Below are 15,954 nucleotides of genomic sequence, written 5' to 3'. Positions count from 1 at the left end.
AACCCGGCAATACAACAAGTCAAATATTGATACTAGGCTGGGGCTCAAGCTGTGTGCCAGGGGGTGTGACCAACCAAAGGACGAACAACGAAAAACGAACAACGAACGACGAGCGATGAAAAAGAGAAAACCAAAAAAACTCAAAAAAGTGCACGCGCCGAACAAAACAAACAGTTTGGCCAGAAAACTTGGCAAAAGCAATTGCAATTCCAAAGATGGTACTACCATAGGGGGCGTAGCAGAGGGTAGGGGGGTTGAGCGGTGCATGGAGCACAGGCCACAACAAAGTTGTTGACAATGGCAAACACGTTAACCAAAAACTTTGGCACAAAGATAAACGCAAATAAATTTGCACAACTTGTTCCCTCTCGCAGCCTTTTGCAGGAGTTTTGTCTTGCTGTGGGTCCTCCTCTCTGTCTCTGTATATACCTTTTACTGTGGGAAACGTGCAAAAGGGGAAGTGCATTACAAAGTACCAAGGGTTCAGGGACACCCGCATGATCGGTGTGTGTTGTGGCAGTGTGGCAAGTTTACGAAGCAATTCTAAGCCCGCATGCAAATCACATAAATATAGTAAATGCCTCGGACTTTGATCAGATCTTTCGGCCATAAACGATTTTCACGGTTTTAGAATCAAAGAAGAGAAGGAAACAGGCAGAGACATGTGGTGGTGACATGTCGTAGGGCCGGATAAAGAAACAACAAATTGACATGCATTGAACAGGACTCTTCCCTCAAGCAAGCAGCCAAAGCAAAAGCAAAAGCAAAAGCAACCAACAAACCAACCAACCGAAAAAAAATACACACATCTCCTGTGTATCTGTGGCATCCTTCGCTCTTTTGCTGTGTGCATGGCAATGTATCTTGCGAGCTGTGCAGAGATTTTGCGACGCATGACACTCATAAGTAAAATGCCGTTGGCCCCAGCTCCGACTACGTGTAGCCACGACTGGACGAAGACCAATGAGAAATCAAACCGAGTGTATCCCTGAGCTTAAGTCAGTCCAGCGGCAGTGGCACACCAACAGAAAAGAAGAACCATAAAGTTGAGCAGCGTGCACAGAGAGAAAGAAAATGGACTGCTCTAGAATCTTTGCCAGTAATTCCTTCCCTAAAATTTCTCTCTGTGTGTTCTTTGCACATAAATCGTTTTGCGGCTGACCGTCTTCACCACTAACCGCTACACACATACATATATCCCATATCCCGGCCATTTCTCTCTATCTGTGAGGCACCAAGGACCAAAGACGAAAGCCACACTACAGCCATTGCTCCAACATCTAACAAGTTGTCGATGGATTTTTGGCTGAGCAAACCAGCAACAGTAACAAAGTATGGCACCAGAACATAAAGTAAGTCCAGGGAGGGTTGTCAAAGAAGTTTGCCAAAGCGGAAACGGGAATGTACAATGGAAACGGAAGTGCTTTAATGGGAATACTAGATACAGATTTCGATGGTCCTCAATCCACCCTCGGCCATGGCCACCCCATCTGTGGTAGCATCTTCAGTAGCATATTGGCTACACTTGTTATTGACAGCTTTGTTGCTGCAGAGACTTCTCTGCCCTCCCTGCTGTACGGCAACTGTACGGCTAACTAGTTGGCCATCATCTACACGTACAAAGGGATGACCACAACAAACAGGGCAGGGCAGGGCAGGGCAGGGCAGGAGTAGAGCAGTAAGAGTGACAGGGCAATCGCTAAATCATGCCATACAGAAATCTCTCAGGATACTTTAAAGGATATTACAGCAAAGAGTTCAGTTCAGTTTGCCAATAAGGCAAAGCTTCTTCTTCTCTTTCCTTTTTTGTCATTTTTATTCTGGCTTCGAAAAATGTCAGAATAAATGCGGCCAATCGCGAGTCCAAACCGCACAACTCTCCTCCCTTCTCCTCTGGCTATGGCTACCATTCGAACGGACGGGACACATATGCGTATACTGTGTAATGTGGCGCGAAGAGGAAATGAAAAATGTAATTAAAAAACTTTTTTTTTTCGGCCAAGTCTTTTGTCATGAGCGTGGGAGGCATGGTCGGAGGCTGGGCGGGTGTCAAGTGAGCAAAAGCCTAAGTTGCAAGCCAGCAATTTGAGAGGCGGCCTTTAAATGCAACGAGTGTCATTCAGTTGTTTGGGCAGGCGGAGGCTGGCTGACTGACTGCAAGCTTTTTAGCTTCCCATGCGAGTGGCACGCGAGAGTACCTAAGGGGGGACCAAAGGAGCCAGAGCGACCGATTCATGTGCATGTAAAAAGTGCTCATTAAAACATATCAACAAGCTTTATGGCAGCCTCTTCCGCTCTTCGTCTCTGTCCCCGTTACATCCTTCCATGTTGCCGACGAGTCGTCGTTGTTGTCGTTGTCGTTGTCGCCGTCATCGGCACCGACGGCAGTTAAATTCATTCATAAACTACGTGACAAAACGAACGGAAATGTAGAAGCGGAAATTGCCAACAAACACATGCACACAAGCATTGACACACTCACACATGTGCACACACACATACACATACACACATACACATATGCAGTCAGACATTGAGACTGAAAGTCGGTTGGTGAAGAGAACTGGTTGACGCGGAAGGACGGATGGGCACAAAGTATTCTGGCATTCAACCGCCGCCATCGGCTTACCCTGGCATTTACAATCAATTTGGAAGCCCAACGAGATGCAGGCAGAGAGTGGGAGTGGGATACCCTGTAATGTGGTGCAAGGAAGTAACAATTGCAGTCTCATTTCTGTTGTTCTTTCTTGCACTCATCCTACTGTATGCCTTGCTGTTGAAATATCTCATCACAGATTGCCCTTCCTTAAGCTCGCTCTGAAGGGTACTCATCAGGTCGACCTTCAAATGTTTCTATTAATTTCTGCTTTCTTTTTTATTTGGCATCGCACGTCGAGTGTGCAGAGCCGCCTCCGCCTTTTACTCTCCCTTCCCCACCATTCATTCACCTTCCTCCACCCTTTTGGTATGAGCAACACCATCAACCATCACCAATCATATTACATTTGCAATATTTTCCCTTGCCTTTGCTCAGAGAGAGAGAGAGAGAGAGAGAGAGAGAGAGAGAGATTCAGTCATCAGATTGTTTGACGGATGCGTGGGAGGAGACAGGCAGCAGCAGCAGAGAGCGGGAAGGAGCAAGAGTGTTGAACGATGATAGTTGGAGGCAGTGGAATCTCATAATATTAAAAGTGAGCGAAGAGGGCAAAGGGCAGAGAGAGAGAGAGAGTCAGCAATAAAAATCAAGTGTATTTCTCTGTGCAACGATTTCCGATTGAAATTGGATAGATACTCGTTACTCCGATGGTGCAATACTCCAAAACATTGCACGAAAATATTCAGTAAATAGAAAAGCAATTCCACAGAAAAGCATCCTTAGTCCAGGGGATAAAATCCTTTACAAAGAACTAATTTTTCAAGCCATTAAATTCACTTTCTATTCATGGCACTCTCTCTCTCTCTCTCTATCTCTTCTGCTGCGGCTGTGTGCTATGGGCTTTAATGCCGTGAAAAGCTTTTAGTTGTAAGCCAACAATCTAACGTTAAATGCAACTGCAACTGTAACTGTCGTTGCCCCCCACAGGACCTGAAGGACATGCCACAACTGAGAGGAGAGACTGAAACAGATAGACACACTTAAAATACCAAACAACTCAAAAGTAGCTGATGCTTCTGTAGTTGACCCAATTCAACCTTGACCCATTTCCCACATCCACTGCATCAGACACACTACGATACATCCCGCTGAAAGCTCGAACTATAATTAAATGTTAATTAGCAGACACAACAACGGAGCACAGCGGGGCACTGGCGACTGGGGACAACTTTTAATGGATTGAATGCTGTTAAAGCAACCAGACGGTCTGCCACGATTCGTTTCGTTTTCCTTTGATCCAGTAAATCCCTAGAAGCAATGGAGGAGACAGGCATAAGGCAGTCAGGAGGCAGGCCCATTCGTTTCATCGTAGATAACAATCAATTCCAATCTGTCAGTATCGTTTCACCTGCTCAATATGTATTCATTCCACACGCAGCGCAACGAAACCAAAACCCACACCCACACACAGAAGAGAACGTGGGAAGGACCTCGCAACCAGTCGCAATCCTTGGACATTCGTGAGGTTCGTTCTATATAGGTTCTGCCTCTGCTCTTTCTGTACGATAAATGTCAAAGTCAATGCGGTATACTCGTATTCTCCACCAGTTCCCAAGCAATCATTCAGTCAAGGTCTTGTCCCTTTTGTAAAAATATACAAAATTATTCCTATTCGCATTCGTATGCGATATCTTTCTGTCTCGCTCTCTCTCTCTCTCTCTCTATTCCAGCCTCTGTGTAGCCATCTCTTTTCTACTCTATTTTGCTGAATAATTGAAACGATAAATTTTACACACAATAAAATGCTAGAAATTCAATAAAGTTTACAATTTTACAGTGCCACATTTGGGGCGTGGCATTGACATGGCATCCCAACGCCGTGGCATGTAGTAACTTGTTGTAACTTGTTGCTATCCATGCGAGAGAGAGAGAGAGAGAGAGAGAGAGCGAGAGTGGAACAGAGGGAAACGAAACGAGAATGGGACATGCATAAACATGATTTTATGTGCACACAACACGACAATAAAAATCACGCATGAATTTCATGGATCCCCAAACTCAGTGTCGCCTCCAGCCCCATCTCTGTGCTCCATCATCATCGCCCCACCCCACCTTACGTGCCACTTGCATAAACAACTGAGCAAAGTATATTGAAAAGAAAGGTAAGGCACAAAGAAAACAATTCCAAATGGAGACCCAACCATTTCACATCGAGTATACCCTGCAACTAAGAGAAACAAAGACTAGCAGAGAGTGAGGGGAGAAATAAAAAAGGTCGTCGTGAGAGTACAAAAAACCTCAACACGAGTAAAACAAAATGTAATTACAACAAGGACTTTTCAACAGCAACATTTTGCACATTGCAACAGCTTTGTCGGAATCATGGAGAGAGCGAGTGCGACAGCGACAGAGACACGTTCTGGGTGGTACAGGAGGGTGCACAGATGAAGAAGAAGGTGAAACAACAATGCAATATAGTACGTGAAATGCAACAATGTGACACACGCACGCGGCACACAGATCGGGGGGCACTGGGGCACACGCACACGAGTGTGAGTGAAAGTGAAGGTTAGCTATGGGACCGAGTTTAGCCGTGCGCCACACGAGCTGCCTGCAACAGCATCAGTGGAGCAGGATTTGGCGTCAAGCATGGGTATGTGGTATGGGGTATAGGGTGTGGGTGTGGGTGGGATAAGGACGGTCTACACTTGAGCTTTATTGCATACATTAAGGGGCCAAGGTGCGCCGCAGAGCAACACATGCATGCAGCGCGTGCAAAAAGGAGCCACAGATTCAGTGGGGGCGCGGGATTCGAGTGGGTTTTCCATTTTGTGTTTTGTTAATGGACATTGTCGCTTTCTGTTGCCAGAGGAGGAGGAGGAGGGCTGACAGGAGGAAAGGCACTACCACAAATCAAGTCACACATTGAAGTTCAGATACCTCGAAGAACTATCTACCGATCTAGCAAACATTAAATTTGGAAGTCCCTAAAGAAAGGGTTCGCCTCAGACCTGTTTTTTTGCCACCATCATATTCCATTCTTCATTTTCAAACCCCACAAATTTCCTTGAGCACACATTTCACTTAGTGGTTGAGCGATCAACATTTTGGGCAGCCCCATCATCGTCGTTGTCGCTCATAACCATAGCCCTGGGTCCCACATGAATACCAAACAGGCGACCGAGACAGAGACAGAGACAGAGACGGAGGCGAAGGAGGCACTGCTCATTGTTTGGTACTTAGTCAGGAGGATGTTGGTGGCGGCAACGTTAAAGAGAACGGGAAACGGCGCCAGTGCCAGTGCCAGTGCCATGTCGATTAGATGATGCTCCTCTAAGCTGCTACCAGCTGCCGGGAAACCCCCGCCTGACTAACGAGCGGCTGATGCGACAAACGCCATTTGGCTTTTAGGTTGGTTAGGAGGTTACCAGGTTGAAGGACGGTGAGATGTGCTGCTGTGTAGTGTAGTGTGGTGTGGCATGTGGCATGTGCAGGGTATATGCACCTGCAGTAACAAGCTGAGGACAAGCAACGACGAGTTGGCGTCGACATCCTTGACATGCTTGCGGGATGCCATGACAATTGCACGAGGAATCCCGACCTCTGACCCATGCCTCCTGCCTCTGCAGCATGCCTCGAAATGCCTCTGCCTCCACCGCTGTCTGTGCGCATATTTCTTAATTAAAACGCTGCCGTTTTGGTCTCAATTAAACGTTTGGGGCCTCCCGAACACAGCAACGCACTTTACGAACTGCAGTTTCTCCTCTAGCAACTGTTGACAGCAGCTAATGGAAATGGAAATGGCTATGGGTACGGGCACGGGCACGTGGAAAGTTCTCCCCCCAGACGGCAGGCAAATCAAAAATTCATCTGTCTGTCAATTATGAGAGCAAAAAGGAAAATACACACACTTGATGCTGTCTACCCATACACGGGAAAAACAAAGGACGTAGCTTACACTCTGGTTGGTATACATATACAGAGAAAATCTATTGAATGAAACTCGCCAGAACATAACAGAACTTGAACTTTTGAGTGAAAGAGCTACGCACCCACGCAATCGACTCTCTCTCTCTCTCTCTCTCTCTCAGGACTCTCTCTCTCTCTTCTCTGTTGCTCTCTCCTGGAATTGAGCGCAAAAAGAAACGGGAATAAACATGCGCATCCCCGAATATCCTTGAAAAGGCAAAACTGGATGCGATACGAATCTCAATTCCAGATTTTAATTCATTATATGGCGAAATAACTCAACTCAAATTGGTGCTCAAGGGAGCACACAGAGCAGAGCCTCACACCTGCCGACCCACAAAACCTCGGCACACGCTTCACGTTGTTAATGTCACCATGGAGACGGGATTCAGCAGGAGCCAGTACCCAGGATCCAGGACTATGGGGCTATGCAAATATCTCGACGCACAACAAAGTAAAATTCGCTGGAGGCCTCTTCCAACTCCTGCACACAGCCAGCCCAGCCAGCCAGCCAGCCTGGCGAAATTTGCATGTTTTTCTTTCTGTCTGTTTTTCCGACAGACACGCTTTGGGGCAGGAGTGGTGGGGGTGGCTGCGGAGGTGGTTGTCGGTGTGGATTTTGCTTTTTGCTGGGCAAAACTAGAGACAACTCAAGTCAGTCAATTGGCCTGGCACAGTCCCACAGTCTGTGGCCCCTGCACATACATTCACTTTCATTTTGGCTGCCGTTTTCAACACTCGTATTGGCTGCCACTGCCACTGCCACTGCTGTTGCTGTTGCTGCTGCTGCATACATTAGGGCGCCCCAGCGCTGTACCGTCGGGCTGCCTCTGCCTCTGCCTCTGCCTGTTTGTAATACGCTTTGCAGTCGCCAGGGGCACAATTATTTTTTACCGTTTATAGGGCATCGCGCTTAGGTGCCGCCAAAACGGACCAACTCTACTCTTTTCCACCCGTTTTGTTGTTTTTCTTGTTAAACGCTCCTCTGCTCAACGGCTTTTAGTGCACGGGAGTGCCGCTAGGAGTACGAGTATTGAGAGATTTGGGGGGCATTGAAGTGTCTGGCAAACAGCCCCAGAAAACACACTTCAATTCTGGCCCATCATTTCTGTGCCATCAGGGGATGTCCTTACTAAGAGATACATTTAGGAGATGGATGTTATGAAGAGGGTACCATTTCAGGGATAATTTAAATATCATTTTATCATTTACAATTAAGAATATTCGAACATTTCGTAGAACTTAAATATTAAACCCCTCGGTCAAAGTATTCATAAAGTTCTTTCATTATTTTTACAATCAATAAACGCCTTTTATGCTATGTTCGTAATGATTTATAGATTGAAATTTAATGGACAAACTTTGTACACACTCAAAGAGGGATATTAGCGATTGGTTGTAAAAATGAAATGATTGTTAATTGGAGGGCCAGAAGGACAGACAGTCGATGGGAAACGGTTTCCTAACATAGCCCTAAACTTTTCGAGTAGCGCATATAAATATTTTGATATTTGAATATTTAAGAAATTTATTAAAAAACTATCAAGCAGGAAGGATAGTTATGATTCATTTTTCACAGTCTTCTGCTTTGTCGTTTTCTTTTCTATTTGCTTGACCATACTTTATGACTGAATACTTGAATCAATTTCAGGAGAACGTTTAGAGGTTTAGTCTTCCGTCTTTTGTGCACAGAACCATAACCATTTGAGAGATTTGTGTGTAAGTTCGAATTAAGGTTTAAATGGAAACAAGATCTAACGCATCTGATTGCAAATGCCAATGACTTTTTAAGGAAAATTCGATGTTAAATGTAAGACGAAATCGTAAACAGAAAATGTACAGTCAAGAAGGGAATGGGAGGGCAGCAAAGGTAAGACGCGGGTGGGATACGGTGAGGTGTTTGCCTTAGCCCTCACGCTTCAGTGTCCACCCCTCTTGATACTTGCTTCGTTTTTATGACATTTTTAAGTAAGTCGCGCAGCTTGCAGGGCACTCCTATTCCCTGTCCCCGTCACTGTCCCTGTCCCTTCCCCACCCACCTCCGCTGTCTGTCTGCCTTCCCCTCTCCTCTTGCTTTATTATTGCTTTCTGTCTTGCTTTTTGTTTTCAGCATCTTCTTTTTATTTTGTTTTGTTTTTGTAATTGAATGCGTTAAATTACAGCAAATTTATGCTTATCAAGTTTTTGTTTCTTCTCTGTTCTTTGCTCTTCCCTCCATTCTCCCCGCTCTCAGTGTCTCTCCCCACTTCCTATCGTTGTCTGGGGGCCCACGAGTGCTGTTTACGGTTATTTAGGCGCAGGCACTAAGTTCTATCTCTCTCCCACACACTCTCTCTCTCTCTCTCTCTCTTTCTTGTGTGTGTATTTTTTTACGAGTATAAGGGGCTGGTGGAGGAGGCACTGGGATTGGCGGTATAAAAGATACTTATTTGCAAACTTTTGTGGCGGCATCGCTGAGTCATTCAAGGATGACAATGAGCAGCGGAACTGGGAGCCGTTGCTGGCTGGAGGAGGATGCCTACAGGTGCCCCCAAGGGTAGTCGCAGATTTAGAGGAGCTCGGGGATTAAACACGAACCATGGAGGTGGCAACGTGACTCACGAATGTGGCTGTTCACGCGCCCATCTCTAGATCTGTGTGGGTGCAATGCTGGGACAAGGTTATCCCTTGTCGCTGGCGCCACGGAAGTGCTGAGCGCGTAACTAAAACTTGTTTTCCTTGCACTGCCGCAACTTGCTCCACTTTCGTCCTGCTCCAACTGCAACACAACCTTGAAACTTCCTCCTGCGTGCACGTAAAAGGGGGAGAACCGAGCGAACCGGAACGGAACGGAACGAAACAGAGCCGGAAGCTCTAACCGGAGCCAAAGCCAAAGCCAAAGTCAGAGTCAGAGACGCAGTCTGGTGTGGGTTATCCGCTTTACCTGGCACACATAGAGGGAAAAAGCAAGAAGGAACGAGGCCGGGTATGAAATTTAAAAGTTGGGCTTAGGCCAGAACCTAGAGGAAGTTTCCTACATTGCGTGGAGCCGTTATCTTTCAGGATATTAACAAATATATAAATACTGTGGCCAAGCAATGGCTCCCGTTTCTTGGGCCAGCGTGAAAATAAATGTAAATTAATGCTTAACGAGAGGGACACACCAGAGAGCAGAGAGTCGTCGCTGCTTCGTGGCTTTGCCACGCAAATCCAATAGAAATTTATGTCATTTAAATGCACGAAAATGCGTAAAATGTCTTAAAAAGAAAATATATGTCCTGGTCATATATAAGCACACAGACGACAGAAGCTGGAGTCGCAGTCTTCAGTCCCACAACGCTTGACAGTGTCAAGGTGCTGCAGTCAGGACAGGACCCGAAATGCCGCACAATTTATGCGTTTCCCAACTGCCAAACAACAAGGAAGAGCTATAAAAGACTGCAACGACTATACGATACCCAGTAGTCGGATGTCTGGGAGTGTAAGCTGAAAGGAAAATTCATTCAAACAATATACCCTTTCTGTGTGCAGCTTAATGGGTACTTCACGTTCAATTTTGAACGCTGAATTATTGTACTCTGGCAGCGACCCATTCGGCAATTTCCCAACTGCTGATTTTCCAATCAGTGCACACTTTGATTTCGGCTGCGATGAGGCAGCTTATTGAAAATATTTGTCATTTGCTGCCAAACGAAATCCAATCCGACGACCGATGCGATGGCTGTGTCTTCATTAGTCTCTGTCGGAGAAACAGAAACGGAAACCAAAGAGGCAGCGGGAACACAGAGCAGAGGGAGTACAGAGCACTGAAGAGCACAGGTCAGGACAAAGTCAAAGATTTTCTCGTCAACTCCCTCAGCGATGCTTAAGTAATAACTTTTCAGCGACAACAAGACAATGGGCTCAGGCCGAGGACCTGTGACACGGGGCACGAAGCACCAAAGAAAAGAAGGGCCCACACGCAGCAGAGGCAGATACTTTGAATGCGTTTCCACTGGCCAGAATCTCACAGACAAAAAGGCAGAGAGGAAGCAATTAGGATTAATTGATTGGTTCGTCGATAAGAATTAAGCTTTTGTTGTTTTACCCACAAAACTCCACAGCATAATAAGTGCTAGTGTGGCAGCGGGATCATAATGGAAAATCGAGGATGTGGAAGCAAATTTAAGCCGGAAGTTGATTTCCAAAATTGTTCTTGCTTTGCTTTTTCAAGTGTGAAGAAAGTACATTAAATATTGATCATTTGCAGTCAGATTCCCAAGGAACCTTAGATGGATTTATAGGAATAAAGATTGTGTTGGGTTTCCTGACTGAAGCATCCCTACTGTCGCCTCAAAGTGGAAACACTTGGCAGCAAGAACCGACTAGAGAATTGACTCGAACAGAGCCGAGCACCGTGCCATGGCGCAGCTTGTTATTTTTGTCAACAGCGGGGCACATGAGACTTCATTTTGCGAAAGACACGCCACGCCACGGCACAAAAAAAAAAAAAAAAGAAGGAAAACTTTTCAACTCTCGATGCAACTTAAAAAAAAAAAGGGACAGATACGAGTATACCCTTTATAGAGTGGGCAAAGAGGAAAGAGAGTTGAAGGAAACGCATGTGTTTTTTTCTCTCCTACTCAAGGAGGTGGAGACGGTGTAGTACCCTCTGGGGAGCAGATGGCGGATTTGAAGTGTGGGCTCCTGGGGCTCCTGGGGCTCCTCCGTATGACAATTGTATTTTTTCTACTTGAATATATCTTCTCATTGCTTTCCTACTTCCACTGCCTTTCGTCTGCCCCTTCTCTTTCTCTGTCTGTCTGTCTGTCTGTCTGTCTGGGTCTATTCACCATCTTTGTTTTTGCAACTTTTTTCCGCCCGCTTTTGCCTGGCAATTGCCGAGCAGCTCAGCGAACAGTGAAAACTAAAAATATGGCCAAGTTTGGCTCTGGGCGATCTCCATGTGAATTTATGGTCCGCTTCGCGTGGGAATTTCCCGAATGTACGCGGCACACCCATACCCCCATACCCACAGTCCGCTACAACATACAAACGTCTACATCTGAACACAAGAGTGTGGTTTTCTGTGTGCTTTTTGGCTTTGACTTTTTTTACAACTTTTTTACATTTTTTTACATTTTTTTACATTTTTTGTGGCGTTTGTTCGTCTGCTTAAAGCGTCGTAAAAATGCTCACAAGGAAATTGAAAAATCGGATGCGGAATTGAATAATGTTAGAGAGGGTCGCAGGGCCATGGAGTGTCACCTTGCAAGCAAAGATTTATGCGCAAGGGAAGAGGGGCATTGGAAAAGATTACACATTTGAAATTGATAGTGGTACATGAGTGGAGGGGGGTGGATGTATGCAGCAGCATTAGGGGAAAACCCAAAGCACTTGTTAACGCAAATGTTAGCCTGCGGCGACGGCGGAAAGATTTTCGTTCTATCCTCAAGTTGATGGAAGATGAACTGAAGGTGGGTGTGAAAAGTGCAACAATTTTCCCACCCATTGAGCGACACTCTGAACGCAGAGTTTCTCCCGGCAATTTAATCAGAAAAGGAAAAGTTCTTTTCAGTTCTCTCGGTTGAAAGACAAACAAAAGCGTAGAAGAGGGTTTGCACTCACCTTTAATTATCGCCAGAAAGATCAACAGGACAAACAGCGACAGAGACGACGGCAGCGAGGAGTCCATGTCCTTGGTTTGCTTGCTTCGCTTGCCTCTTGGGTTGAATAGCTGCCTGACCTCCGACTGCCTGCTGCTCCTGCTGCTGCAATCCTTGCCTCGTCGCCTTGGTTAAATAGTTGGCCAGGGCTTCCCCTTCGTCACCTCTTTTCAGGCAGGGCGTCAGTGGTCGTTTGCAGTGTCCGCGATGATTAGCACAAAAGCGGCGGCAGCTGGAGACAAAAAGCTCCCGATTGGACCGGAGACGCGCTAGCGGAGGGTCAGAGTTCACAGAGAAAGAGTGTCAACAATGGCCGCCGGTGAAGGCGGTCCGTGGCCCTTCCCTGCTTCCCTCTGAACGTGCTTCAGCGCTCATGAAACGTGTCCCGCTATTTTCTCACTTTACTCCCGAATGAATCTCTCAATTTCCTGGTATGCTGTTGGTCTGCCTCTCCTCCAACTGCTTTGATTATTATTTTATTCTACTATATTTTTGAGCAAATATTTGGCACGCGTGTTCCGTTTGCTCGACTCGGATTTTGCTGCGGTTGCGGCTGCTGCTGCTGCTGCTGCGGCTTTCTCTTCCTTTTCGGGGTCTGGTCTTTGAGGTCTTGTCGGGGCTCCAGGTCGGTCTTTTGGGGGCAGCAACGTTGCAGATTTAATTTCCGGCTTGCCTGGTCACAGATCTTTTTGTGAATATCTCTCTCTCTCTCTCTCTCTCTTTCTCTGTTTGCTGCCGCTTCTTTGACGAGTTCTCTTTCCTTTCGCTTTCTTTTGCCTTTCTTCCTAACTTTCCCCTTAGCGTATTTGCTTTTTGCTATAATTTACATAATTTGCACTTGTTTTTTCCTTTATTTTAGGAATTTGGTTTTGTATCTTATTTGTTTTTTGTTTGGAGCTTGAGAAACCTTAGGTAGCAGTTGTTGTTGTTGTTCTTTCTTGTTGATATCCTTAAGTTCAGTTTAGTATCGTTGTTTCGTTCAGTTTTTTATGTTTTTAGCTGTGAATGTTAGAAAATAGAGAAGAAATTACATATAAAAATAAGTTTTTGGTAGAGAATAATAAACAGAGTAATAAGTAGAAATTCTCCATTAAAACTTTACTAAACAAAAACTACCAACATTTTCTTAAAACTTTTCTCTTTGCCCTTCTTTCTTCAACCTCGAACTTCAAACTGCTTGCACTCAACATATCCATCAAAGTTTTTACATAAGTTGAGATTGCGTTTAACTAATTTTCCGCATATATCCTCAATAAATAGATATATTATCGCTAAAATCAGTTAACCTTACCATACCTTCGTCCTACTCTGCTCAAAAACGACTAAAAAAAAGGCTGTAGAAAGCATTTAACTCCCACAAAATCACTCTGACTCCTTGCATATTCCCCTCTATATTCATTAATTCTTTCGTCTCTGAGGTTTTTCGTGGATGGACAGAATCTTAGTGCTAGCCCTTTGATGGCAAATCCTTTCGGCCACAACTTAGCGTACTGCTTAAAAGGAACCGCAAAGAAAAGTGCCACAAAATACTCGAAAAACACACAGAAACTAGAGCCAGCAAAGAACCACACAAAGGCACACAACAGAGAAGCAACAGAGCAAAAAGTTGGAGCAGACTTAATGTTTAATTAAAAAATATATTCTGTTAACCCCATTAAGTGGTGGTTTTTTTCTGTTTTTCTGTTCTTTGCTGTTTTTTTACCCAATTTCTGTGTGCGGGTGCTTTGTCACCTTGTAGGCTCCACCTCTGGATCCACAGACTCCAGTGAGCAAAAGCCCGAACCAGGGGAGGGCACCCATTGATTAGTTTTTGTTTTCGGTCAACAAACTTGAGTAAATTAAAACAATGAATTTGCGTAAAAACGCGCTGCGCACAAAAACAACAGCCACACAAAGCAAAAACCAAGAAAAAACCGAGCCAGGGTCGAGGCTATTGATACCCTTTAATATTCCACTTGAAGCAGACAAGCTGACAGGCGTGGCAAACGTCTAGTCAAAAGCAAAATACCCTTAAACTCTCTGCGCTTGTAAGGGCATCAAAAAATGCGATGCAGGAGCAGAAAAAATAACAAAAGCATGCGAAGCGCAAATTAAAACAGTGGCTACGGCTGGGGCCAGCCCTGGCCAGAGGGAGAGAGCATGTTCTGGAGTAGGTGGCTCTGGAGGAGGCAGGGAAATGCAGTAATTGAAATACATGCGGCGGTGGCGGTGGCGGCGGCATGGCTGCGTGTGGCAAAGAGCGCCAACGATGCTGCCAAGCAACAAAACAGCACCGAGTGCCAGTAGAAAAATTCCCAGAGAATGGAGTAGACTAGACTACAGGAGTACCCGCTACTCTAAGAGAAAAGAGCAACTATAATCGATATTCAAGATCTTCTTCTGGTGTACAAACATATGTCTGTAAGTATAGGGAGATCTTGGATCTCTGTTCCAACAGTTTTTGTGGAACATACCCTGAAATGCTTCAGAGTACCTTGAAAAGTATCGCAGCATGTCGCTTAGCCGTCACAGTCACACATCACAGCCACAGTAAGCCACAATAATTTACACGTGCTCCATGACCACAAAGGGTGGCAAATAGAGCGACACAATGGGAGAGTAGGCAGTCAGCGGGAGAGAGATACAAAAGCACAGACCCACACCATGGTGAAATTACTTAGAAGGTGACGTTGTCCGGCAATAACATATTCACCATGCATTGAGAGACAATCGCTAGAAAGGGATAGAGCTAGAGCTATTAGTCCCCGAAAGAGACTCGTGACTTGTGGTGAAGTTGCCACCTTGTAAGTAAATTCACTTTAGACCAAACCTATGAGTGATAGAGAGCTCGAAAGAGCATTAATTATGATGAAAAATTAGAATATTCAACTTATTTGATTCCCGAGTGGAATCACAAACAGAGAAAGAGCGATGGAGAGCTCCCACTCCTCCTCTCTGACTCTTACTCTCTTACACTCTTACCCTCTCTCGCATTCGCTGATATTAAAATCAGTATATTTTGGCTGCTAGCTGCGTCAGCTGTTTGTGTAATTAGAGGTTTTATGAGTTATGTGGGTGGGTGTGTGTGTGACTTTGCGTGTGCGTGTGTATCTATAAGTGCCCAAAAGCAAAGGCAAGCGCTAGGGTTCTGCGTAGTCCTTGCTGGGGTAGCGCCGAACGAACAAGAACGAAACCTTCGGCCCTTGTCGCGGTTAATTAATTTCAAGTTTTGTTTCAGTTCGTTGCTGGCTGGCTATATTTTTGTGTGTGTGTGGGTCTGCGAGTGGCACAAAGCTGGCAGGTAAAAAGTTTCAAAGCCAATTTAATGCTTCGCCAATGATGAGAGGCAACAGAAGTGGCCGAGGCTGAAGTCTGGAGACTGTGGCAGTGGCAGTGGCAGTGCCAATCTCCCACATACACAATGAGCCTTGAAATTGGAAAGAGTAAGTGTAAGGGTAAGCCTCCAAGCAGCAGAAAGTCCCTGCTCCTTTATCCCTTCCCCTCCTGGTGACGGGTTAAATATGCAACCGCTTAGGCGTGACAAAAAACGCGAAAAAAAGTTGCCTCTGGTTCGGTGCTCGTTCTCGGGCTCCCCTGTGGCCACTGCCTGCCTGCCTGCTGCATTTTTAACGTACTGTACACGGCCTCAAATTACCTGCCACACACACACACATACCACTCCCATGTGGTAAGTGGCCCACAGTATCCGCTTTGAGGTTTCAACTTTTTGCGGTCGTCTGTTCATAAGTGAACTCTCCAGAGGCACACACATGCCGAGATATCCAT

General features: G+C 45.6%; 1 protein-coding gene across 12 annotated transcripts in view; it reads right to left on the bottom strand.

The window, feature by feature from the left end:
- LOC117588130 (neuronal acetylcholine receptor subunit alpha-7) overlaps positions 1–12,964 on the bottom strand; it is a 72,775-nt gene extending 59,811 nt beyond the window's left edge. For 8 of the 12 annotated variants that reach the window (XR_004574098.1, XM_034279212.1, XM_034279211.1 and 5 more), the window contains exon 1: positions 12,152–12,962. Coding sequence is in view for 10 of the 12 variants with exons in the window: in XM_034279212.1 (XP_034135103.1) it covers positions 12,152–12,218 (67 nt within the window). In the remaining 2 variants the exon portion in view is untranslated. Of the gene's footprint in view, positions 1–12,151 lie in introns of all 12 variants that reach the window. The other 4 variants (XR_004574097.1, XM_034279219.1, XM_034279220.1 and 1 more) reach the window with 2 other exon arrangements.
- Positions 12,965–15,954: the final 2,990 nt, after the last annotated feature.

The sequence above is a fragment of the Drosophila guanche genome, unplaced genomic scaffold (assembly GCF_900245975.1).
Source record: "Drosophila guanche unplaced genomic scaffold, DGUA_6, whole genome shotgun sequence".
In the NCBI taxonomy this organism is placed as follows: Eukaryota; Metazoa; Arthropoda; class Insecta; order Diptera; family Drosophilidae; genus Drosophila; species Drosophila guanche.
The sequence above is the reverse complement of the archived record's forward strand: the minus strand, read 5'-3'. Positions and strand labels throughout refer to the sequence as shown.